The sequence below is a fragment of the Watersipora subatra genome, chromosome 9 (genome assembly GCF_963576615.1).
Source record: "Watersipora subatra chromosome 9, tzWatSuba1.1, whole genome shotgun sequence".
NCBI lineage: Eukaryota > Metazoa > Bryozoa > Gymnolaemata > Cheilostomatida > Watersiporidae > Watersipora > Watersipora subatra.
In genome coordinates, this window is record NC_088716.1 from 41,952,128 (window position 1) to 41,978,899 (window position 26,772).

The 26,772-nt window shown below is 37.5% G+C and overlaps 1 protein-coding gene across 1 annotated transcript in view; it reads left to right on the plus strand.

Moving 5' to 3' along the window:
- The first annotated feature begins 5,304 nt into the window (after positions 1 to 5,304).
- Positions 5,305 to 26,772, plus strand: part of LOC137403570 (uncharacterized) — a 29,009-nt gene continuing 7,541 nt past the window's right edge. The window contains exons 1-10 of the mRNA XM_068089532.1: positions 5,305 to 6,189; positions 8,730 to 8,806; positions 9,437 to 9,609; positions 10,831 to 10,943; positions 13,093 to 13,280; positions 14,440 to 14,612; positions 16,265 to 16,440; positions 17,042 to 17,142; positions 23,024 to 23,175; positions 25,176 to 25,340. Of these exons, the coding sequence (XP_067945633.1) occupies positions 5,482 to 6,189; positions 8,730 to 8,806; positions 9,437 to 9,609; positions 10,831 to 10,943; positions 13,093 to 13,280; positions 14,440 to 14,612; positions 16,265 to 16,440; positions 17,042 to 17,142; positions 23,024 to 23,175; positions 25,176 to 25,340 (2,026 nt within the window). The 5' untranslated portion in view covers positions 5,305 to 5,481. The remainder of the gene's footprint in view (positions 6,190 to 8,729; positions 8,807 to 9,436; positions 9,610 to 10,830; positions 10,944 to 13,092; positions 13,281 to 14,439; positions 14,613 to 16,264; positions 16,441 to 17,041; positions 17,143 to 23,023; positions 23,176 to 25,175; positions 25,341 to 26,772) is intronic.

Here is a 26,772-nt window from a genome sequence, read left to right on the forward strand (position 1 = left end):
CCCATCAGATTGTGGCATCTTTGCTGTCAAGACCAAATTGTATTCATTTAGTTTATTATTATAGTTCTATTATTATAGATCAATATTTTGATGATTTTAAAGCTATTTTTAATCATAGTTGGTAGTTTACTCTGCAATATTTCATTGAACTTTGGGAAATACATCTCATCTAGCCGTCACTCTGGAGACCAGGATGAGACTGTATTGTAGCATTTGTTTGATGTGATAACAGGCGATTGAGGAGATTGCAACAGACTCGGCCTACGGAGGAAGAGGTCGGCCTGGTGACTCATTAGATGACAAGGCGGAGGCGATACTAAATGAGGCCTATAAGATTGTACGACTAAAGCTTGGTTGCACATACGACTATGTGATACACACGATGCTCGTAGTAGAGAACAAGATCGTCAAATTTAGTTCGAGGTAACAAATATTTTACTGTTGCTGCAGTTCTGATTGCTCAACTTTTAAACTATAACTAAAGCCGCTTGTTTATTTTTCCATGAAGACAGGAGTTAGTTGCGTGTGAATTGAATGGTTACTTGCACAGGTATAATTTATCTTTCACTAGAGGCATGCCTATGGATTAGTGTTGAAGTCACAGATTAATGATTTCCAGGCATTTGTGCGAATTTCAAAGTAGATGGTTTGTGACAACAATTTATTGTGAGTGAATTATGCGGCTAAATTTTGTCATAGCCATTGCACCAGTGAGATTAAGGAATATTTTCTCAGTTTATCCCCTGATAATCTCTATACCTTGATGAGAATATGTAAATTCTGACTCCAGTTATGCTCCATTCAAGTTAGTCAGTTGCGTGTATTGCTCATACTTTGGAAGGGCTTACAAATGGCTTTCTTGTTAGGTTTCAGAGCTTTAGCCGCCCTGACTCCCAGTCCGACCTCAATTGCATACCATAATTATTGTTCGAATCCGTTCCAGAAGGCTGTCAAAAAAGCTATTTGTTTGAAATCCAAAATGTTTTTCTTACAAATAATATAAATAAATTGAATTAATTCCAAAGCTAGACTATATAATGGCCTTATAAAATATTTTTACATTATTCTACACCATAAAGTGTATATTAAGAGATCATCTTCAAAATGCTCTATTAATGGAGTAGGGTAGAATGGGGGATGTATTGTTGTATTTGTAGCAACTGTGTAACCAGCATCATTTTTTTAGTTTTTGGTGGGAAACGAAAGTGTGTAAATAGTTTGTGAGTTTTAACAAAAAGTTAAAACATTATAGTACAATAATACATTTCACAAAATATTTGGCACATCACCACAAACACCTTGCTTACAACCGTTGAATGCAAGCGATTACGAGAGGTAGAGAGAAGAAACTGAAGAGAGGGAGGGATAGAAGGAAAAGGAGGGAGCGCTAGAAGGAGACAAACTGAGTGAGAGGGAGGGAGATGGAGGCAGGGAGAGAGAGAGAGGGATGGAGAGGCAGGGAGATGGAGGGAGGGAGAGGGATGGAGAGGGGGAGAGAGAGAGAGGGATGGAGAGGCAGGGAGATGGAGGGAGGGATAGAGAGGCAGGGAGATGGAGAGAGGGAGATGGAGGGAGGGATAGAGAGGCAGGGAGATGGAGAGAGGGAGATGGAGGGAGGGAGAGGGATACAGAGGCAGGGAGATGGAGGGAGGGAAAGGGAGCAAGCATCTGAGATGCATCGTCAATTTTCCTCGATTTATCTCGGTGGTGTTCAAGCTCAGCATTTTTGTATAGCCCTTCAGTTACAAACTTTTAAATTTTGTGTTTAAACCCTGATTATATTAAGATCTGAGACATTTGAAACCAAGCTTAGGCTGTATTGTCTATTTATAACAAGACCAGGTAGGCAGTTACCACAGCTCAAGAAGCTGGATAACATTTCATATTAAACAGCCTCTAATCACTGCTCCAATCACATCATTTATAATCTGGAAGTTTAATTTCGCAGTAAGTGAAACTTTTGAACTCATCTACTAGCACATATGAACCTTCTAGTAAACATGTTCTCCGTTTGTAAACAATACATTCGTCATCCGCTACATTTGCCATTGCGCCCTATAGTCTTATCTGTCTTTGTGTAAATGATATCATCTGAAACTAGACTAGTAATTTGCTAGTAAGCAGTAAATCACTTGTACTTACAGTTATCAGTACACTTACAGTAATCATATATGAGCTATTTGCGTTGATTGGCCTTAAATTATATCAAATTACTAAACACGTCTGCTATCATTCTGATTGTTATTATCATTACCCTTTTTGTGTTTGCCTTAAATGACTGATCACTGTCAATTGGCCAACAGCGGAATGCAATTTTTTACAAGTATTCACATATTTTATTATTTAGAAGATCATAAACAAGTAGGGCCCATGTAACATAACAACGGTGTCGCATACCGCATGTTATTGCTGTTTTCAAGTGATGATACAGCTAAAAGCTTCTTCTTCAAATCCTCAGTAACTTGAGATATCCTTGAGAACTCTGTGAAGAGAAAAGTGTCTTGTAAATAACACTTCCCTTATTCATACCAGACACCAACACCTTGCCAAACCACATTATAGAACAGAGAGAGTTTATTCTTCAAATACTCATAACTTTACTATTTTTTCTTTTATCTCATGGTCTAATTTGCTCTGAACGACATCGACTGGTGATGTTAACGTTCTTGTCCATCTATTTCCTTTTGTCGTCAGGACTTTGCGGAGAACTAGTCATTCAGTTGCAACTCTGTAGACACCATCCTTGACTTGCCACATTGTTCCTCCTATTTTTATTATAGTAAGTTATTGTAAGGAACAGGGTTAACTCCAATCTAATGATTTGTTGTCAACCATCTATCAAGGAAGAATTGCAAGTTACGGGTGACTAATTGGAAGACAACCAAGTATTAAATATTTCTGGTTTTATCTATGATTTCATTTACATGCTAATAATCACTTCCTTTGGGCATCAATCAAATCGTTGGAAGTAGTCATCCTATAGATCCGTTTAAAAACCTGGTTTCTTTCAGCTGGTACTTGAACCAGCTAATTCAGGATAAGCCTGCCACATTTCTGTTAAGAATATGGGTTAATGACCCAGAATTCTTCCAACGGCCGAGAATTCTTCAATGGATTTAAAAGTTATCAGTGACAAGAGCTTATGTAAGCTTTCTAGAATTGATTTTACATGGCTACCTTCCATTCAGCAATTGCTATGGATTGTAAACAATTTGATACCGGTTTAAACTAGCGAATTCAGGTATGCATAAACTTCAGCTAATCACCCTATGCATAGTTGCCATGAGGTTCGAGTAGTTGCGAGTCCTTGGTGACTAAATGATCTTGCCATCTGACTGCTCTGAGCTGGCAGCAGCAATGACAAGGACTAAAAATGATATCCATTTGCAGTGAGAAAGACCGACGTGTGTCATCGTATGACATGCTGCTGATGTTACTCTCCTCTTTAGCCTACTTTCCTAGTAATGTAGTGCCTGAGGATTTGTTCAGCCGCCCTCAGAGAAGGCCTGAGTATGCCAGGAGTGTTCTTTCAGAGGAAAGTGATGAAGGTACCCTTTTATGCGTAGCGAAAACATTTACCCCTGTTTCCATGAATGCATACTATTTGTGCGAAATTTTATGCTGTCAATTTATTTCCTTAGACACTCGACTAGAGATTCCATCGGACTCCGACGCTGCCGGCAGCGATAGATATTTTGTGGATGTAATGCTGGATGAGGAGGTGGCGAGTGAACCATCAGATAATGCCAGCGTCCTATCTAGTGATGAAAATGTGATATCAGCTGATGCTTTAGGTGGGTTACTACTTTATGATGATAGGTGAGGCAGGTGTCTATATCAGCAACAACAAAAATAGTGTTAGGTTATTGTCATATTCCTTGGGATGCTTCTCAGCAAAATACAAACATCTACACACCTACTAAGTATATGGCTGGTGTTTCACAAAGTTTAATGTGATATTTTGATTACAGTAGGCGCTCCTATAATGTGTATCTCCTATAATGTAAATTCCACATAACAAAGAATTTATGTAAAGTATTTTCTTCGTACTACGTAAAACATTTCACATAACGTAAAGTGTGTAGTCGGCAAGTTCTCAAATTCGATTTGAAGAACTTAAACCGGGTGGTTAGCCTTAAAAATATATCACAGTTCCTCTTACCGCACCTGACAGAGACAACGATGTATTGGGTTATCTCTATTATATATCTACTCTGGCAGTCTAGTTCATCGTAAGAGATCGCTGGGGGTGTCGATAAAGCACAGAAATATTCAGTATTCAGGAATACCTGAAGACGACTGAGTGTCACGAATTGGAGTATCATTGAAAGCTATCTTTTATCATAACTTGGAACCCTGAAGACGAATAGACAGACATATAGCCACCGCTCTTATTATAGTAGAGATTTATTTTTTGTTTAGCCTAATTTTAGAAATATAACATCTTTATTATTTTCTTTTTGCAAAATAGACCTCGCTGTCTAGAATATGAAAAGACTCGAGGTAAATTGACATTAACGGCATGCAGTCTCCTTAACTTATTGTAAAATTGCCACAATCATGGACTGAAAACCCAGTGAAAGTGATAAGAAAAAGTAGAAAAGTTGTCGACACAAACCAATAATACTACATTTATATTCAATTAAATTACATTACAGTCATTAAATTAAAAAGTTAAGTCAAAGTGGTAAGAGATGGGGAACATTGGGAAGATCTTGGAACGGATTAGGCAATTTACATGTATTTTACTGTTTGCATAATGTAAAATTCTTATAACGTAAACATTCCCAGAACGAATTGTTTGCATTGTAGGAGCATCTACTGTATATAGTCATTTTAAAAGTACGTCAGAATATTTTATTCAAGTATTAAGTTTTTATTGTATTCAAACATTTCATTGAAGTTTGCTGCAATGAAATGAGTTAAAGTTGGTACAATGCAACATATATTATTTTAGCTAAAGCTAGAAGAAAAGTTGAGTTTACCATGGGAGACAGAAAGCTAAGAGCGACGACGACTCCACACCGTAAGATGGATGTAAAAGACAAGTTACCAAGAAGGTCTCATACTATTAGTGGTGGAACAACTCCAGATATTGGTAAAGCCCTTTTTTCTATTGCTAAAACACATTCAGACTTTCTAAGAGATTATGGCCATGAGCCAGGAGAACCAGGTGGACCCTCCTCTCCGGTGGTTCCTGAGAAACCTGTAATAGGTGTCGATCATGAGCCGGGACATGTCATTACAGTTAATGGCGTACATAGTGCTCTTAGTGCAAGCTTTAAGGCTACCATTTCTGAAAATACAAATACTCAAACTGAATCTTACATAGAAAATGGAAAACTCCAAGATCTCAAGCTAGAGGAGAATGAACATAAAAATGGTGTTTGCGAGTCGACCTTGAGTAAGAATGATTTAGAAGATGCGGTTTCACTGAGTGATGTCATAATAGAGCCCCTGTATGAGGAGGGTGAAGCTGCGATGGACAAGGGCTTGAATGGTGGTATTTCTAGTCTAAGAACTTCTATAGAAAAAGGAACAATTGACATCGATTTAGTGAATGAGTCATCACCACATATGGACCAGAAAAAAGAGTCATTGATTGATGAATCAGGATACCAGGAAAAGACATTAACTAATGATCTGACCAATGAAAATGAAACAGGCTTTTGTACAACAAATTCAAGCGAGGTAATAGCAAACATGTCAAGTGACAAGAGGGCAGTCAGTGACAGTCAGTTAAGTCCCAGACTTGATTACAAGCCTCAGACAGATTTAGAGATCAGCACTGGCTCCTGCTCAGGCTCTGAACCCCTGGACCAGAGTTTTTCAGCATCTAGTGGTTTTGTGGAGTCAAGTAACCATAGTAACATAGCAAATAGTTTGACTGGTTCACATAACAACCACACCAGGCCCGAGCAATTAATATCTGAAAATGGGGAGACCAAAGGCATCACCATACCTTTATGGGATGACCCGACTAACAATAACCATTTGTACAGCTGCGAATCCAAGGTTTTGTCTCCTCACGGAACGCCTACCAATAGACCCAAGTTACACAAGGGTCTGACCACATCACGGTCTCTGCCCCGGCTCGCCACAAAGGGTGTTACTAGGAGAGGTACCCGGAAGACAATGTCCATGACCGCTCCACGCAGGCAGAGTTTTCCTGAAACACATCGCCAGAGGGTGAGTAGTGTGCAAAACTTGTCTCTTACACATTTTTCATAAAATTTTGAATTGAATTCTTTTTGTGCCAAAACTCACTTTACAATCACGTCAGCATTTGAATTTTTCAACTTGACATGTAAATTTGGTGTTAATATTTGACGCTAACCCGAAGAAACTTTCAACATACTGTATATGACTTTCAAGGTTTCTTGAAAGATTGCAGTTCCATAAGTGGAAGTGAAGATGCTGCTGAAATTAAAAAAATACAAACAAACAAAGATAACCAAAAATTGTTTCCTCACCCCTTTCAACCCGGATGGGGTGGTAGTGTCCAGCGAAGCTCGGGTCCCCTACCAGAGACCTGTGAGTTTGAGCACTCACCTCAAGATCTTAACTATTCTCAATAGCGTGCTTTTCTTTAACTGGCTTGTGTTGGTTGTTGCCGGTATTTGAGCCTGTCAAATTTGATGCGCAGGTGTAATTGCATTCAAAGCTTCAATGGCTACAGGAAAAACAGTTGATCTTACATTCTAGCACTTTTCAATCTCCTCTCTTAGTGGGACAATTTCATATCTCTGCATTAAAGTAACATTGAAATACTCATTTTATTGATTTAGCTGTTTTTTATTTGTCATTTAATTTTCACTTCAAGCTTTGTTACAGTTTTATTTAAGCATTTTTATGCCATGCATAATTATCTGAAGTATTTATTATTAAGCTTTTGGCTGTGGAACAAATTAAAGGAGATACAGTGTATCCTTATGGGAATATTTGCTTCAACATACAACTGTTTTAGCGTACAAAGCAAACACCAGAGTAAATAAACTGGTAAGTCGAGGTTTGACTGTATATACTGTATATACAGTGTATACAGTCTGTTTGTGAATGTACTTTTGTAATTGTATCCTTGCTCGTCAAATGAGTTGGGAGGATTAAGCTGCGAGCTCAGTAGTTGTTAACTTTGTTGGACGCACTGAACCCACCAGTTTCATATGCGCTTTCTCCGAACTATTCTTTATTGAAAAATAAAATATGATTTTTTTCACATTCCATACATAGGTAGGCCTATATTTTTTAATTGTGCACAAAATGAATTGAACATTTATATCACTGTGTTCAAAGACCAGAACAATACAATGCATGAACTCGCAACAAATTAAAACTTTTTTATAAAGCTATGACCTTGCAAATCAATGTGACTTCCGCTGTTGCCTTGGAGAGGCCATTTTGTAAGGTTGCGTCTCAGGATGTGGAAAGCTATGTTTGTGGGATGATTCAGCAAAAAAGAGGCAATGATGTAATGACATTGACTAGTAGAAATTATTAGATTCTGCGGTATCACGTTACACAATCATTAAATTGAAAAGCTTTCTTTGCATTTGGCCCACTGTTTGAAATGCAATGCTTCAAACCTTGAAGTATTCAAACTTAAGTTAAAACCACCAAATGCAATACTTCTTTTAAAAATAAGGATATGGTGCTACTGGGTTTTTGTTTTTGGATTTCTAGATTTACTTTTCTCTAGTCTTAATTCCCTGCTACTAGCCAGTTGCAGGCAATCCTATGTCTTTCTGTTAATTTTGCTCTCTTGCTAGGAATTCATTTGTGAAACAGAACTTATACTATTGTTTGTAGGATGTAGGTTGAACAACTAAGAAAAACTTGGTGGAAAATTGGTGGTTTTCCTTTCCCGTTCATCCTCACTATTTTTCATGTTCAGTCTCAGTATAAATATAATGGTTGCAAGCAAATGAAGTACAAATAATACATAAATATGATTTACAAATATACAATCAAAACAGTTCATTTTACAGTAGTTTGTATATAAAATCACAATGGCTTCATTACTTATAGTCTTTTGAAGCTATGCATTTGTTGAGCATATTACTTAGAGTAACATAAAAAATAGTAATTTAATCCTACCTGCAGTTTGTTACCAAGACAATGTGAACTTTTGTTAACTTGATGCTAACTTGAGTCCAGATGCATTCTGAGACAGTTTAGAACTAATTAGAGGTTAAAGCCAGCAGAATTCTGAGTCATGTTTTAGGTATGTTTGAGGTAAGTTCTACAAAATAAATCTATGTAGTGGCTGCCGTAGTGTTTTTATGTTTTATTGTCTCTGGCATAATTTTGTCAAGGTAATAAATAAATTATAGTAAACTGGTATCCTAGCAGTACTGTGCGCCATAAGAAATTGTTAGGTGTAATAACTATACATACAATTATTCTAAAATGCAGCAAGGTGATTAAATGGTGCAAATAGTAGTGCGCCTGACTGTTAGGCTGAATGTCTGAGTTCGAATCCTGTGCGATGTAAAATTTTTTCCAAACATCCTGTTTTTGCGTCCAACAGACGGAAAGACAATTATTGTAGTAAAGATTACTTTTGAACGCAGAAAGTTTATCTTCGTAATACTATTAATATTATTATATTATTTATCTTTGTAATATTATTAATATTATTATATTATTTATCTTTGTAATATTATTAATATTATTATATTATTTATCTTCGTAATGTTATTATATTATTTATCTTCGTAATATTATTTTAGCACCAGAGTTTGACCGAGAGAGCAACAGATGGAGGAGAGCACCTGACGGAAGAGTACTACAGTGCTCCCAGTCCACCGTGAGTCTTTCATGTTTGTGGCTTGAAAATGGTTCGGCCCTTGACTTTAAGAGGCCTGAAAATATAATTTGGTATCCTAATGTTTCTCTTAGACATGGTCTATAGACTTCAAAGAGCAAATATAGGATTTTAATGGCAGTTGATGTGAAGCGCTGTGTTATATACACGTGAAAGCTGCCATGGGTAATGGTCAAGAGTGCCTGACCTGTGAAGACCTGTTCACCACTAGTGGCCATTTTGATTACCATATGATATGGCCACTAGTGGTGGCAGGAAATGACAATGCAGTTTGTACAGCCACTGTATGCTTGCTAAGATGTTTCCATCCTAGAGCTTTCTTTTCATTTCTCCTCTTGTCATGTTATATTTATTCTTCCATTGGTAAAACAAGAATTCATGTATATTTTTGTAAACAAAAATTTTTGTAAAGCTGCCATATTGCTTGGCTGCCATATTGCTTGGCTGCCATTTTAAAAACCTACCTCATTTTGAGGTTTCAATATTCCTGGCCTACCATATTGTAAGACTCCCGTGCTGTCAGGCTGTCATGTTGTCAGGCTGCAGTGTATTAAGCTTTGAGAAGAAAATTCCTGACCTTGTTCAGCTGCTGTCATGTTTTTGTGTCTTTAGCTGCTCACCTGGCATTCGTCGTCATTCCGACTACAGAAGGCCATCTGCAGACTCCGAGACGTCATTCCACACAGCCACTATGCAGATGAGACGAGACCCTGAGCATCCCCTCGATACGGAAAAGTTGCTCACAAAAGTTTTGGCTAAAGAGGATCCTCTACACTTAGTTAAAGGTTAGACCTCACTGCTTCTATGCTAGACAGACATTCCTCTTAAGATGTGAAAGAGTGTTCGAGTTGTCAAGTAAAACAATAGAGCCATAAAACCATAGAAACCATAAAACCATAAACTTCATAAACTATTGTGAGGAAGATAGTTCTACTACAATACTGTGTACACTTTATCTAATATATATAAAATCTAAAATCAAAACAAAATCAAAATATTTATTAAATCAAATGGCTGGTTGAAGTAATTCAAGTCACCAAAGACAGAGTTTTTAAGAATATTGAAGAATCAAGTTACAATAATTTGGTTTGAATTTGATTTGGTGAATTTCACTAAACATAAAATTTGGGTAAGTTACTTATGGTTTTCTTATGGTAAAACCTGAAGAGTTGAGTAGATAGTCAGGTGAATTAGTTGGGGCTTACTATATTTAGAGGGTGAGAAAGTGAATAAGGATATATATTGTATATAATAGTGCAATGCTTCGCTGTAACAGTTGATGTATTTTAGCATCAATATTTGTTTGACCAATCAACACAAAGCAATGAAAGTATTTATTTTCGAGTAAATTCCTTTGACGGAATTCCTATGTGACCTAATTCTTATGTGACCTTATTCTTCTGTGACCTAATTTGAATAAAAAATATGACCTAATTTGTATATGACCTAATTTGTATGTGACCTCATGCCTATGTGACCTCATGCCTATGTGACCTCATGTCTATGTCACCTCATGTCTATGTCACCTCATGTCTATATGACCTCATGCCTATGTGACCTCATGCCTATGTGACCTCATGCCTATGTGACCTCATGCCTATGTGACCTCATGCCTATGTGACCTCATGCCTATATGACCTCATGCCTATGTGACCTCATGTCTATGTGACCTCAGGCCTGTGTGACCTCAGGCCTATGTGACTTCATGCATATGTGTGATTTTCCAATCCAAGTTGGCACATTATCACCAGCAAAGGCACTTTATTACTGTCTGAGTTCTGCATGGTAGTTTTCCTATCAGTTTGTCCCATTTTCTATAACTCTCTATAAGTGAAAGTAATAAATCTGTGAAGAATGTAAAAAGGATACCAATGTTTACTTTTTCTTATCTTCGTTATAATAGTTTGCTCACTTTTCTAGTGATATGTTGGGGAAACCGTTTGCTCTTTCTCCTTTATTATGTTTATGGAAAATAGAGTACATGCAGGATGCTGCCTTTATTGTAGGCTGTTTCATTCACAAACGTGTGTTTCTGCGGTCCTCTCTCTCTGAATATGTCCCAGCATGTCTATACATCATTTCTGTTTCCCCCGGCATCAATATTCTTGTCGCAGCTGAGGTGGGTTTTCCTCAATTTATTTTATCTCTCTCATAATGTGGGAAGTAGGCATATCATATGCTTCTCACATATTTGAATGGTGTATGTTTGACGCATAATATAAGCATGAGTAGCATTATACATGTATATGGAAGTGCATGTATGTGTAAGTACTCAATAAATACTCAATAAGTAATAATAATGGTGTAATAATATCAATAATAATGTTAACTCCTCAATCAATAATAAGTGGTTACAGCTAGCGCAATACATTCCGTAAAATATTTAAAAAAAACTTAAACGTGTGTAAAAATCTAAATTAGTAAAGTGATAATCAGTAAAGGATGTTTTTATTGTTACTTCACCTTAGAGATACCCGTTCAAAAGTGCAGACTCTGCCGTGTTTAGATTCGGAGGTAGAGGTGTCTTCAGCTCACTCTAACTTCCAGTAGTTGAAGTTTAAACAATATTAATTTACGTATAAGTATTATTTTGTACTTGTTTGGTTTTAATTCTCTTTTGTCTCTTCACCTTCTCTTTCTAAACTGGTTGGAAGAAAAGGAATTTTTCCTATTTAGAGAAACTTGAAAAGCCTTATGCTGAAAATTACTTCAGATTTTGGGTGAAATCTTTACTTAAAATTTACCTTGATTGTGTACGTCGATGTTTGACTGTATGCTTTTCACGCTTGTATACATGCTCTGGTTTTGCGTGCTATGTTACTGCACGTGTTATAAATGTGTGCATACATGTGTGCATACCATATGTATGCATACCATATGTATGCATACCATATGTGTGAATACCATATGTGTGCATACCATACATGCACATACCATGCGTTTGCATACCATATGTGTGCGTATCATATATGTGCGTACCATATGTGTGCATACCGTGTGTATGCATATCCTATGTGTGCATACCATACAGGTGCATACCATGTGTGCCTACCACATATGCATACTATGTCTGTATACCATATGCCTGCATGCCATATGTGTGCATACCATACATAAGCATACCATATCTGGACATACCATATGCCTGCATACCACATGTGTTATGATTTGTTTTGATTACTGACTTCTTTTTAATTTGTGAATGAATTACACCAAGTGTAACATTAACTTGATATAAAAAATTACAGGACAATACGATTATTCTCATATTCTTGATTTACCCTGTATTTCTCTCACTTTACAACTCACATCTCTCACTTTACAACTCACATCTCTTACTTTACAAGTCACATCTCTCACTTTACAATTCACATCTCTCACTTTACAATTCACATCTCTTACTTTACAACTCACATCTCTCACTTTACAACTCACATCTCTCACTTTACAACTCACATCTCTCACTTTACAACTCACATCTCTTACTTTACAACTCACATCTCTTACTTTACAATTCACATCTCTTACTTTACAACTCACATCTCTCACTTTACAACTCACATCTCTCACTTTACAACTCACATCTCTCACTTTACAACTCACATCTCTTACTTTACAACTCACATCTCTTACTTTACAACTCACATCTCTTACTTTACAACTCACATCTCTCACTTTACAACTCACATCTCTTACTTTACATCTCATACCTCTCACTTTACAACTCACATCTCTCACTTTACAACTCACATCTCTCACTTTACAACTCACATCTCTTACTTTACAACTCACATCTCTTACTTTACAACTCACATCTCTCACTTTACAACTCACATCTCTCACTTTACAACTCACATCTCTCACTTTACAACTCACATCTCTCACTTTACAACTCACATCTCTCACTTTACAACTCACATCTCTCACTTTACAACTCACATCTCTCACTTTACAATTCACATCTCTCACTTTACAACTCACATCTCTCACTTTACAACTCACATCTCTCACCTTACAACTCACATCTCTCACTTTACTACTCACATCTCTCACTTTACAACTCACATTTTCAGAAGAATCAGTCTATTGCTAGGCATTAAAAGGTCATTTCTTTAGGCCTGTAACAGGAAGGTAAGTTGAAATTGATGCTGCAACTACAGAAAAATAATTTATTTACAAAATCTATTTAATTTCTGTGATTATTCTGGTTTTCCAGTTCTTTAATAGACGAAAAAGTATTTACACTTAAAGTACTTGCCTCTCTCCAGATCACAGATCCCCAAAAACCGAACAAGTTTGTTGAAGCGCTGTCACAACTATCATGGCTGCTGCACCCGAAATGCTTTGAGAACAAGAGCATCTCACCAGAGCGACTTATTGACAAGATGGAGGATAGACTGCGTGACCTAATTGACCTCATATCTCTCCGCATCCATAATACCTCTTACAAGACTACGTGAGTCTTTCTGTACCCTCTTGATCAAACAAACAGATGTGTGTGAAATAACCTTGAACCCTTTGATGGAAAACTAAAATTCTCATTTACAACATTGTTTGTTACTCATTGGGAATTTTGTCAATAGTCATAAATTATATAGTAAATTAATATTCATTTTTACATGTATATAACTTTATTATAAATTTATTTGCATATTTCAAGTCATATAAATGTATATAACTTGAAATAAGCTAATAAAAATGTAAGTGGTATGATCATATCTGTACAGATTGCTATTTTCAACCATTAAAATGAAATATTCAGAATTTAGCCTACGTGACCATTTAAAAACATAATTTTACAGCTGCTTAGTTTACATATTTAAAATCAGGGCAAAAAGAGGATTAATTTAATATATAATTTATGACTATTGATTAAATTCACAATGAGTAACAATATTGTAAATGACAATTTTAGTTTTCCAAAGAAGTTGTCCATTTTATTCATACAACTCTGTATGAATGCTTGAGTGCTTATTGGACTATGTGAAAGCTTAGGGCACATGTGTCAAACTCACGGCCGGCGGGCCACATCCGGCCCACCTTGTAATCATATCTGGCCCGCAAAATCATTTTACATTATAGTTATTCGTGGCCCATTGATATGGAGCACTGATGACATGATACTGCACAGAACTACAGATCCGATAATGCACCGCTTCAGCTGCCTTGCTGCGTACTTCTCGGGTCAATTTAACCTGAAGTTTGTTTCAAAATGATATTCCTGTCCGTTTTTATCCATATTTATGTTCCAAAAATTCTAGTCTTTGTGTGTTCATAAGAATAGAATACTTCTATTCTTATGTGTACATATGTATCTTTGTACTCATATCAGGCTATATGAGTACTTTTATGTTTATGTGCATGTGATAGGAATCAGAAAAAGTTGACTATATTCTGAATGTTATTAGATATTTATTTTGTAAAAACTTAGTTTATTTGAAATCGCCGCCATATTTAAACTATAGTTTGCCCTATGGCACCATAGCATGTTATTGTAGCGTTCTGCAGCACCAGCATGGTTGGCAAAAGGCTATGACAACAACTTATATCATCATTGCTCTAGCAGTCCCTTCTAGATGTGTTCTATCCTGAGCTTTTGTGTCATTTGTTCTAAGGCTGGAAACCATGCTTGCCACCTGGCAAAGTTGTGTACCCCTACTAAGGCAATGCTACCGCGAAGATGAGAAGACAATTCCATATAAATTGAGAACCAACCTTCTGAAGGTTAGCGAGGAGCTTAAGAAATCATTCCGGGCTCTTTACATGACAATCACAAATCTATCCGATGGTTAGTTGACCTTCATTATCTTTCGTCATATGCATTCACATCAGTAATATCTCTACTAGTTGTTAAGTTACTCTGCTGTTAGAGAGAACTTGTGGCTTAGTGGTTTAGAACATTCGACCCGCAAACAACAGCTCGGGGGTTCAATACCTAAAATGGCCACTGGTGGTGACAAGAATTACATCCAACCTTAAATTGCTCTCTGCTACTCATCGAGGTTCTTTGCTACCGGACTCAGACATGTCCAGTCAAGACCACAGAGCCATTGTTTGTGCAAGAATGCTCTTAAAACCGCTCGCACCCTCTTCTAAGCAGACATTGTACTTGATCTTCAAGGGATTGCTCACTCACTATATTACTGTACTTACTGTACATACATGTACAGAGTGTGTAGTAAGTACAGTGTATGTACTTACTACACACACTGTAATAAGTAGTTTAACAGACTTGTTTGTTTCTAATACTGCATGTCTTCTCTCTACTGATAGTTGTTTACTTTACTTTGCCATTGTGTTGGCTATCTCTAGTTCTATAGCAGACTACTTGTTTCTAGACCGATTCATCTTCAGTTGATTTAGTTGTCTGCTATTCTGGTGGTTCCATTATTCTTGACACTGAGTGGAAAAGTGGGCAATACATTTCTGGCAGCTATACATTACGTCTGATTACGATGTGCAGTCACAACATTCCACTAGTAGTTTTCTTTATGTGCAATACTCAAGACTGGAATGTTTGACAGAATTGACAATTTTTGATCTATTTTTTCATTCAGCTTTTTAACTTGGTATAAGGGGTCATATAATTAAATAAGCTTTTTCACTAAAAGCCCTACTAGATAGACTAGTTGCATCTACTTTTGCTGTGCTAAGACAATCAACAAGGAGTTGTGTTACCACCTTGATTGCTAAATGGTATAAGGATGGTGTGAAGAGAGTATCTGTAATAGCTTGAAATGTGGCTGTTCAACAAACAGAATTTATTGTATACATACCATAGAAACACGTGAGGTCCAAGTAAAGCTTTCATACTTTTTATAGCACAACTGCTTTTCTGTCACAGTTCTATCCCTTTTTTCGTTTTGACTATCAGCTAACGAATATTATAGCTTCAAGGGAGGCATCAACCCCCTTTCAAGCTTTCTACTCTGCGAAAAAAATTTTTCATAAAAGCTTTCGAGAGTTTTGTTTTGAAAGATCATCAAAGTTATAAAGTTGAATTAAAGGGTGTCGCAAGTACTTTTACCTTTCACAAAACCTAACAGGAAACCTAACAGAAAAACGTTGGACTAGAATAGGATAGAGAGTTATAGATTGTATTTATTTTAGTTTTTAATTGTTAAAGATTTTCTTTAATTTTTAACTAATTTTTTTCTCATGAACTCCTGAAGCCTTGAAAATTGAACCGTGAAGTAGTGAGAGTTTCTTGTGTATTGCTAGAGTTTTATTCTGTTCAAGCGAGGCTCACTGTCTCATCTTTTATATCCTAAATGTAGGCATAGTCGACTCACCAATCATAACAATAACTGTTTTCCATTCATAGCATAATTCATTTGTTCCGGACAGCTGGACATGGACACACCCACATTCGCATTTCCTTTATTTTATAATCTTAGCTTGAAATGGGAGTGAAACTTTAGCATTTACCTGTTTTCTCAGAAGCCGGGGACCACATGAACAGACTTCAGTTATATGCCAACAAGAAGCTCAGGTTCTACAAGCCAATTCTATTAGTAAAGGCCAACAGAAACATGGCTATGTCAGCATTCCAGAATGACAAGTACCCTGGGCTTGTACACTTTATCTATGTTAACAGGAATAACAACACTATGAAGGTAAGTTCTTTAACAAATATCTATCCAGTTACTAGTGGCTAGTTAGTCCGGTGTATTAGCTGCTGTCATTTGTTCTCCACTTCAGCAGAAACATAGATAGAACATAAATATTTATGAAAGAGCATACACCTCGGATGAGTACTTTTATGCAAATAGGATTTGAGGCAATCACTGTATTTCCATGCTTCTAATGGGTTGAGAGTTGCCCATTGCCGACAAATTCACAACCTACTGGTTAAATGATTCAGAGTTGTACTATATAGATCTTCCCAAGATTCATGATGTATCACAGTGAATGCCTTCACAAAAATTTAGCGAAGCAAAATGGCATTCAATGCGTTCAGATCAGAGGTGGCATTTTACGGTAGTAATAACGCAAGGTGTTTGAACTGGCAGCTTTAAAGTTTGACTCAGTCATTAATTTTATACCTTTTTGTTGGCAACTTTGGTCTAACTTTTACTGTAATATTATATGTTCAGGTGTATATTATTGTAATATGCTATATTAATTATCTGTTTCCAACATGTCAGCCGTGTATATATAATATCTGACTTATTTACACACTGATAACTGATAAGTATTCATGTGTCTGTTTTACAGAGTCCTTCAATCCAGCTTCCTAAGGCAGACTATGGGATAGAAGCGCGCATCATAAGGGACATGAAAGTGAGGCTTTGGAAGATTCTTCCATGGATGTACAAGTAGGTTGCAAAAAGCTTGTATTTTTTGTTGATTTGGAAAATACCGTGTAAACGAATCTTGGTATGATTGTCAGTCTTTACACAATCACATTCAGACTGTTCAATATTTCTAAATAGATAGGTATGCAACAATATAGCCTGTGCCCTTTGCCAACTGATCATCATAGACCCAGATATGGAAAATCTCTGGCAACTAACAATGTAACTAACTCTGGTAGAAACCAGCCGTAACTACCATGATAAATGACATTTTCCGGAAGCTGGAGCGCTAACAAAAAGTTTAAAATTTGTTTAATCAAAATGCTTTGTTTAGAAGAGTTATGCTCACAATGTTGGTAGGAAAACTCTAAAATCTAGTAGCACAGATATTGAATATTACTCAAATAGTTTTTATTTGAATTTTTTATGAAAATATACAGAAGTATTGAACTTGTTGACACATTATTTTATTCATAGAGGTTTGGTGAACTAAAAGAACGTCAGACGATTGCTTGAATCTTTGTAATTATCATTTTGAAACACGACCAGTTTACACGATAACTCGTGGAGCCAGAAACTGCATCACAGACATGACCTAAGCAAATATCAGAACAAACATTTTTATTTCACTAAGGAAGTGCTAAAGGAAGCATCTGACGCTCAGCTTATTATCCCTGCAATGGCACTATTTCTCTTGCGCAGTTTTCGTACGAGTTCAACTCTAGAGATATTGGTAACTTTTTAAAACAACTAACTTTCTTTAATGCGATTGCAGGGAAGTCGATTTGAAGATGTGCATAGTTGACTGTTCACATTGAATACTTGATAGTTCTGGTTGATGCCTACTGTCATGCAAGTGCCAAGTATTACTGGTACTTTGCCAACAAACATTATGCTTTTTAGCTAAAGCTTTATACAAGCTAATATTATATAGTACTGTCTCATTATAGCTATTAATAATGCTTGTAGCTTTTTACAAAGCTTTTCTATGACCAAACATATAAATACTTGGGTTTTCTGTTATCAAATCAGTTGTCTCTGGAGTGTGCAATAAACCATTTCTCTAATCTAATACTCTATTTAATTGCTTCTGTGCAGAAACATAACAGAAGCTAATTGGCGACAAGGATTTCTCTTTTGAACAGTTACAAAGAGTTTTGTTCAGATTTTATCATTGATAAAATCGATACAAAGAGTTCTAGTTTATTACAAGAGTAACTGTTCAAAATTGCACCACTACAATGGCAGAAGTAGCAGACCTGATCAAGCTAATGCAGAAGCAGCAGGAGGACCAGATACAGCAGCAAGAGGAGCAGAGAAAGCAGCAAGAAGAGCATAGACAACAGCAGCATGAGGAGTTCAAGCAGCAACAAGAGGAATACAGACGTCAGCAAGATGAAAGAATGGAGGAGAATAAGAAACTGATGGAGCTACTACTACAAAACCTACAACGGAAACAAGAAACAGCTGCAACCGCTGTTCCAGCCTTCCCAGGTTTTGACCCAACAGCAGAGCTACTAACAGATTACATAGACAGATTCAACACATTCATTGCAGCAAATTCTATTCATCAAGACAAGATTGCTGGCACTTTTCTCACCAACCAACAGCCTACACTCTACAAGCAGCTTAGTAATATGGCAGCTCAGCTTTCAACACCCAAGCAGATCAACGACCTCGACATGGATGAAATACTGGAATTTCTCAAAGACCAGTATGACCCTAAGCGCTTCATTGTTAGAGAGCGTTACAAGTATTGGAGTGACATGCAGAGGAAACCTGGAGAAACTATTCAAGAGTTAGCTGCCAGAATTCGTCAAGATGCAACTACATGTGCCTTCATAGACATTACAGATCCATTAGATGAGGCTCTCAGAACAAGATTTATCTGCTCTGTAAACAATGAAGCAGTTCTCAAATCTCTCTTCAAGGTCAAGGACAATGAACTCAACTTCAACAAAGCTATACAGGTAGCACAGGAAACAGAAGAAGCAGCTAAAGTTGCCAAAGAGACAGTTTATGGAAACTCGTCTAAAGTCAACAAGGTTGCTCAACAGAAATCAAGATACAAACCAATCCAGAAAAACAACTCTACACCTGACAAGCAGAAGGAAGGAAAGCTATGCTACAGATGTGACCGAACTAACCATACAGCGGATGACTGCAGATTCAAAGCAGCCACCTGCAACTTTTGTTCTAAACAAGGTCACATAGAAAGAGCATGCAAGAAAAAGAAATCATCTGCAGCAGAAAAACCAGTAAAGATGATAGAATGCACATCAACCAAGATGGTGAAACTTGCTGAAAACATCAAACTGGAGGGAGACAACTTCACACTTGAACTGGACACTGGAGCATGTGACAACTTCATCTGTAAATCAATATGGGAGAAGCTAGGAAAGCCAAACCTAAAACCTACTACAGTTAACTACAAATCAGCCTCAGGACATCTCATAGAGACGCTTGGCAGATGTGAGCTAACTGCCCAATTGGATGCACAGAAAGAAGTCAGACTACCATTTGTGATTAGCGCTGTACAAGATCTCAACCTACTAGGAAGAACTGCTATACAGCAACTAGGCATCTCTATTGATGACAAGCTACAACAGAATCTTGTATCAACAATCACAGAGAACCAGCCAGATGGGAGGTTACAAATCAAGTGTAAGGAGATGTGCAAAGAATTTCCAGAAATATTCAAAGACGAGCTAGGATGTCTCAAGAACTTTGAACTAGAGATAAACTTCAAACCTTCAACAAAGCCAGTCTTCTGCCGACCCAGACCAGTTCCTATTGCCTTGACAGAAGAGCTCAACCAAGCATACGAAGCAGGTGTAGCTAAAGGCATATGGGAACCAACTCAATTCAACCAGTATGGAACACCAGTTGTACCTGTACACAAATCTACAACAGGTCAAGCTGCAGGGAAGATCAGAGTATGTGGAGACTACTCCAAGACTATCAATAATCAGCTAGAAACACATAGGAAACCTATCCCACTACCAGAAGATCTAATCAGAAAACTAGGTGGAGGCTATTGCTACACAAAGATTGATTTAGCAGATGCCTACAATCAAATATTGTTGGCACCAGAAAGTCAACGACGACTAGCACTATCAACACACCGAGGAGTACTACTACAGAAGAGGTTGCCCTTTGGCATAAGCTCAGCACCAGGGTATTTTCAAGAAATCATGGAGCAACTGACACAAGACCTCCCAGGAGTAGCAGTATACCTAGATGATATACTAGTGAGTGGAGCCAATGCAGAGAGCCATCTACAAAACTTACGTCGACTTCTTCAAAGATTAGAAGAAAGAGGGCTCAGATGTAGAAAAGACAAGTGCTGTTTTGCTCAACCTACAGTAGAGTATCTGGGACACAAACTCACTTCAAAGGGAATCACTAAAGGAAAGAAGGCAGATGCAGTACAACAGATGCCAGTCCCAACAGACTTAACTCAGCTAAGATCTTTCTTAGGAGCTACACAATTCTACAGCAAGTTCATACCCAATCTGTCACAACTCACAGGACCATTGCACAAACTGACACGCAAAGGAGAGACCTGGAAGTGGGGCACTGAACAAGAAAAGAGCTTCAACAAACTGAAAGATATGCTATCAACTGATAGTGTCTTAGCACACTTCAACCCAGATCTTGACATTGGAATCTCATGTGATGCTTCAGAAACTGGACTGGGAGCTGTACTATTTCATCGTTATCCTGATGGAAGTGAGAGACCAATAGCCAATGTTTCAAAAACACTGACCAGCACACAGAGGAAATATGGACAAATACAAAAAGAAGCTCTCTCAATCATATTTGCTCTAAAGAAGTATCACCAGTACCTGTATGGTCGACGGTTTATCTTGGTAACTGACCACAGACCTCTTCTCACACTTCTAGGACCTACCAAAGGAGTTCCAGCTCTAGCAGCCAACAGACTAGCAAGATGGGCACTGGTACTAAATCAGTATGACTACACTATAGAATACAGATCTACCCAGCATCATCAAAATGCAGATGTCCTCTCAAGACTGCCAGTTGGACCTGATAAAGAGTTTGATGCAAGAAAAGATGAGGATGATGTTGATACAGTATGCACTATTCACACTATTGGACAACAGCTCAACTCTACAGACTACAATGTTCTAGCAAAGGAGACAAAGAAAGACCCAACACTAGCCACAGTAATGCGCTACACAGCAGAAGGATGGCCTGGTAACAAAGAGATGAAGGAGACTCAGCTGTCACTCTTCCACAAGATCTCAGATTCACTTTCTATCACTGAAGGTTGTCTTCTATATGGCAACAGAGTAGTCATTCCTGTCAAGTTACAACAGGAAGTATTAAAGATCCTTCACCTTGGACACTTTGGAAGGGAAAGAATGAAGAAGCTAGCTCGAACGGCTGTCTATTGGCCTCGCATTGACTCTGATATAGAGGAGACAAGCCGACAGTGCACTGCCTGTGCTGAACACCAGAAGCTTCCACAGAAGTATCCTATACATCCCTGGATGCTACCTGAGAAGCCATGGAGTCGTCTTCACTTAGATCATGCAGTGAACTTCATGGGCAGCCAATGGCTAGTGATGATAGATGCCTACTCAAAGTATCCATGCATACACAGGACGTCATCTACTTCTACCAGAGCTACCACAGACATCTTAGAGGAGATATTCGCACACTTTGGATACCCTCACACCATAGTCACTGACAATGCTACCAGCTTCACCTCAGGAGAGTTTTAGCAGTGGTGTCAAGAGAGAAGCATTGTTCACCTCACTGGAGCACTCTACCATCCAGCGACAAATGGCGCAGCTGAAAGACTAGTACAATCCTTCAAACAAGCCATGAAGAAATCGTCACTCTCACCTAAATCTGCACTGCAACAGTTCCTGATGCACTATAGAAGGACACCACTTCCTACAGGATACTCTCCCAGTCAGCTGCTGAATGGAAGACAGATGAGATGCAAGATTGACACCCTATTGCCATCACCCGCACACATAGCACAGTTTCATCAATCCAGAGAAGTCAACCGATCGGCAGAAAAGACAGTTAGCAAGATACACAGCTACAATCTTGGAGCACCATGCTATGCCTTGTATCATGGACCTAGACGCAACAGACAACCTAGATGGGTTCCAGCCATTGTTACTAAGATATATGGAACTCGTAGTCTCAATGTCAAAGTGGTACCAAAGGGACCTACTTGGAGAAGACATGTTGAACAACTCAGACCCAGATACTCAACAGAAGAAGATCAAGACCCTGGAGATAAACCTGATATAACAGAGGAGACAAAACTGCAACTACCAGCCCCTACAACTGTAACAGAGCAACCTCCGTCTAGAAGAAGACCACGCAACCCTCGTCTACCTGATGGAGATGAGTATAGCAGAGACAAACCCCGAAGGTCTAAGAGAACCAGAAAGAACCTTTAGCTTAGTGAGGAGGTGTCATGCAAGTGCCAAGTATTACTGGTACTTTGCCAACAAACATTATGCTTTTTAGCTAAAGCTTTATACAAGCTAATATTATATAGTACTGTCTCATTATAGCTATTAATAATGCTTGTAGCTTTTTACAAAGCTTTTCTATGACCAAACATATAAATACTTGGGTTTTCTGTTATCAAATCAGTTGTCTCTGGAGTGTGCAATAAACCATTTCTCTACTTTAATACTCTATTTAATTGCTTCTGTGCAGAAACATAACACCTACTGATTCTGGAGTTATGTGTACCAAGCTTGACTTCAGCAACATAACATCTTAGTATCCTTATTTGTAATGTCACACTTGGATCTTTATTACTAATAAGTCCTAGTCAACCTGTCGCTACTTGTCATGTTATTGCTTGTATATGTTAGACAATCACCTGCCAGAATTGTGTTTGTAGGCTCTTATCTAATGGCTATACTTCAATATCGGTAAAAGATGGTGATTTTGTCTTCACCTTTGACTTGTTCATGTATAATGAAGTGCACTATAAGTTCATTCCAAGGATGGTCGCTCATCCCTCTCTGTACAATCCTCCCAAGCCTGCCATCGGTATGTGCTCAACTTGTATGTACACTACCTCACTTACATTTCTTAACTGAATGGATTTGTTTGCGCTTGGCAATATAAGAAGCTCATCAAAATTTTTTAGTTTTATGTTCTTCGAGTTTTCAAATGTATTATCTCACAAAGGAAATAGCTACATTATAAATTTGTTCATGTTGCGTCTTGCAGGGGCATAGATTGGTCCATTGCAATCGAGTTCACTGCTTGCAATATGAATGTGTTTGCCCTAAACATGAATGGTATTTTGTATCAAATGAATGATGAAGCTGCATCACCATCATATTGAGTGTGTATGACTTGAAACAGAAGTAAACTCAACATCATATTGAGTGTGTATGACTCGAGAGAGAAGTAAACTCAACATCATATTGAGTGTGTATGACTTGAGAGGGAAGTAAACTCACCATCATATTGAGTGTGTATGACTTGAGAGAAGTAAATTCAACATCACATTGAGTGCGTATAACTTGAGAGAGAAGTAAACTCAACATCATATTGAGTGTGTCTGACTTGAGAGAGAAGTAAACTCACCATCATATTGAGTGTGTCTGACTTGAGAGAGAAGTAAACTCACCATCATATTGAGTGTGTATGACTTGAGAGAGAAGTAAACTCAACATCATATTGAGTGTGTATGATTTGAGAGAGAAGTAAACTCAACATTATATTGAGTGTGTATGACTTGAGAGAGAAGTAAACTCAACATCATATTGAGTGTGTATGACTTGAGAGAGAAGTAAACTCAACATTATATTGAGTGTGTATGACTTGAGAGAAATAAAACTCGGACAAAGACGCAATCTGCTTTAAAACTATTTTAATTAATTAATTAGAGTCAAACATAATTTCCGGTGCCCCATGTTGATTACTGGTGTCACACAAAAAAACACATTTATAAGTTTTCAAACATCTGTTTCACAAAGTAAGCTAAAAGTAGTTTTTACTAGAACGCTCTTGCGTTGTTTCTAAAAATACTTTGGCTATCTCTTGATGAAAATTAACTTATAACCTCGTTAATGGCACTCATCTGCAGCCTCAAATATTTTTATTATACACGAGGAGGCCATTTATATGCATTGTGTTTAAGATTGTGGTAGCTGTTACAAGCAGGAAGTTAATCCAATCAGCTTTATTGTTTTTATTGTAGTTTTATGTATAATATTTACTCACCCCAAAAAACCAAGAGGAGCTTTTTTAATGAGATTGGCTTAAAACAGGATGTAAGAGTTTATACCATTTCTATTCCAGCCTTTCAACATTGTTAATTGATAAGACAACTCCGAGTTGTTTTTAATTTTGCCTAATGCTTTAATAGCTTACGTGAACATCATTAAGGATAACTGCGCTAGCTGGTCAATATATACAGTGAGAGGCAGCGTGTGAACCGTTTGCTGCCGTAATGGATCAGTGCTGACATTTCTATCTGAGAAGAATCATTCTCTTATAACGTACTGTAAACACATAAATAAAGGTTGCAGCTTCGCTCAACCAATCAGAGTGAATGTTGCATCATGATTAGGTTTCTACTGGATCTGAAGATTATCTACTACGAGGTTAACCAGCAGTCTCTTGATATTTTTCACCAAATGACTGGCCCACTTCTTACCAGCTTAGTTACAACTGTACAGCATACCACCATCTTGAAATGAAATAATTTGTATTGCCATAACTGTGATGTATAATTATCATCCTTTGAGCCCTGCTCCAGACAGTTGGTTTATGACAAACACTGCACACTCTCTGCTTTTTGTTTAGTTAATAAAACTAAATAAAACAGGATGGGTAAGACAACTTCTGGTTGTCTTACCAATCCTAGACTAGATCCTAAGACAGTATCTGGGCTTGATTTAAATACAACCACCGAAAAGTGTGAGGGATGAGTTTATTCCCAGATGGTTTATAACGATAAATTTATATTGGTGTTTGGTATGTAGATAGGTTTTTAGAGTGTCATTTGTAACATAGTCTGGGTGGTCTGTTTGTAGGGGACTTGAAGGGGCACTTCTACAAGCGTCTCATTAAGATAACAGATTCTGTAGCTGGACTTAAATGTCTCGAGCTGCTCACCGTTCACTTCGCAGTCATTCCTCGTGATGTCATCTCTAAGCAGCGAACTCTGCTGCTAGAGAATGAACTCCATAAGAAGCACGACCCTCTGAGCGCCTACTAGGTTGTTGAACTTGGCCATAGTTCCTCCATCTTACTCCATTCGGTTTGAAGGTCGGGTGGCGTACCGACCTCACAGCTTTCCGAGAAAGAAAGAAGAGTTGCGATAAATTTACTTTATATTCACAGACAGGAAACTGTTTATAGTAGCGGCATGTGGTGCTATGTCTTTGTCAGCTTGCCAATATTTTTAGTACTCCGGTGCCACAGTTTTGCTCACTTTCGCCAATGTTCGGTTCTTGATCCTATTTTCAACCAAACCTCTTTACTTCATAGATTTCTCTAGCGAGAGACGACGAATGATCAGTTTGACCAAATGATATTTCCCTGTCATATCACGAAGCCAGTTTATCTGCCTTCACTTTTTCTTATAGTAAAAGCTGTTTCTTACCGCATTTGTGTACAATCTTATACACAGTTACACGTAGCGTTAGATGTTGCAATTATGGACAGAGGTTTAGCTAGTGAAAATCAGTCAATTTTTGTGTACATATGCAAGAGCTCAAGCCTAGTAAAAGGCTCACTGCTCAAACTGCTCTATTTTTCTATAGTTCATTCATTCTGACTAGTCAAATTACGGAGTCAATAGAAAAAATATAATCTCAAAATGACTAATTAAGATTTGTATATTACTTGTATATACTTGTTTAAAATAATTTATAGTACGTGTACATGTGGAGCTGCTGCGTTGGTGAAGTATTTATCGTGTGTGTTTTATATTATCAATTAGTGAAAAAACATTAGGTAAAAAATAAATATACCGTAGTTACAATATTGATTAAATGAAAAGTAAATAAATCAAAGCCTAATTCCTACATATTAAGGTATGATGAGGCCCACATGCGCAGTAGGGCTGCAGCTAGTAGAGGCTCTGGGCCCACAGGAATGTATAGATGCATAGATTGTGAATGCATAGATTTCAAATTAAGCTTTTAAAATGAAATTCAAGCTTTACAAAGTATTTAGATCAATGAAAGTAAAATTTACAGAGTTGTAGTGAGGCGCATGAAATGTAGCCAGTGATAATTTCTTGGTTTTATTGGAAATAATTTTATAACCATTGTCATAAGGCCTTTTCACACAGGGTTATCAGCAAATTTTTTTATGCTGAATGCTTTCCATTAAAATCTAACTGGTATTTAGACAAGCGTGTTATTCTGCTGAATGACATTCATTGAGAAAAAAGAGCACTTGCCCTTGCTGCCACATTACAGTTGCCTACTCGATGCGTGTGATGTATGTCACGTCTACATGTGTTGTTTAACTCATCAGTGACAATCTGTGTTTGATCAGACGCTATACTTATCTAAATGCCAAGACTTTCTCATAAAAAGGAGTTGGTTATTTGCTATTTGTTCGTTTGTTATTAGATTAGCGCCTGTACATTTAACAAAAGCAATGCTAGCTCCCAGGTTA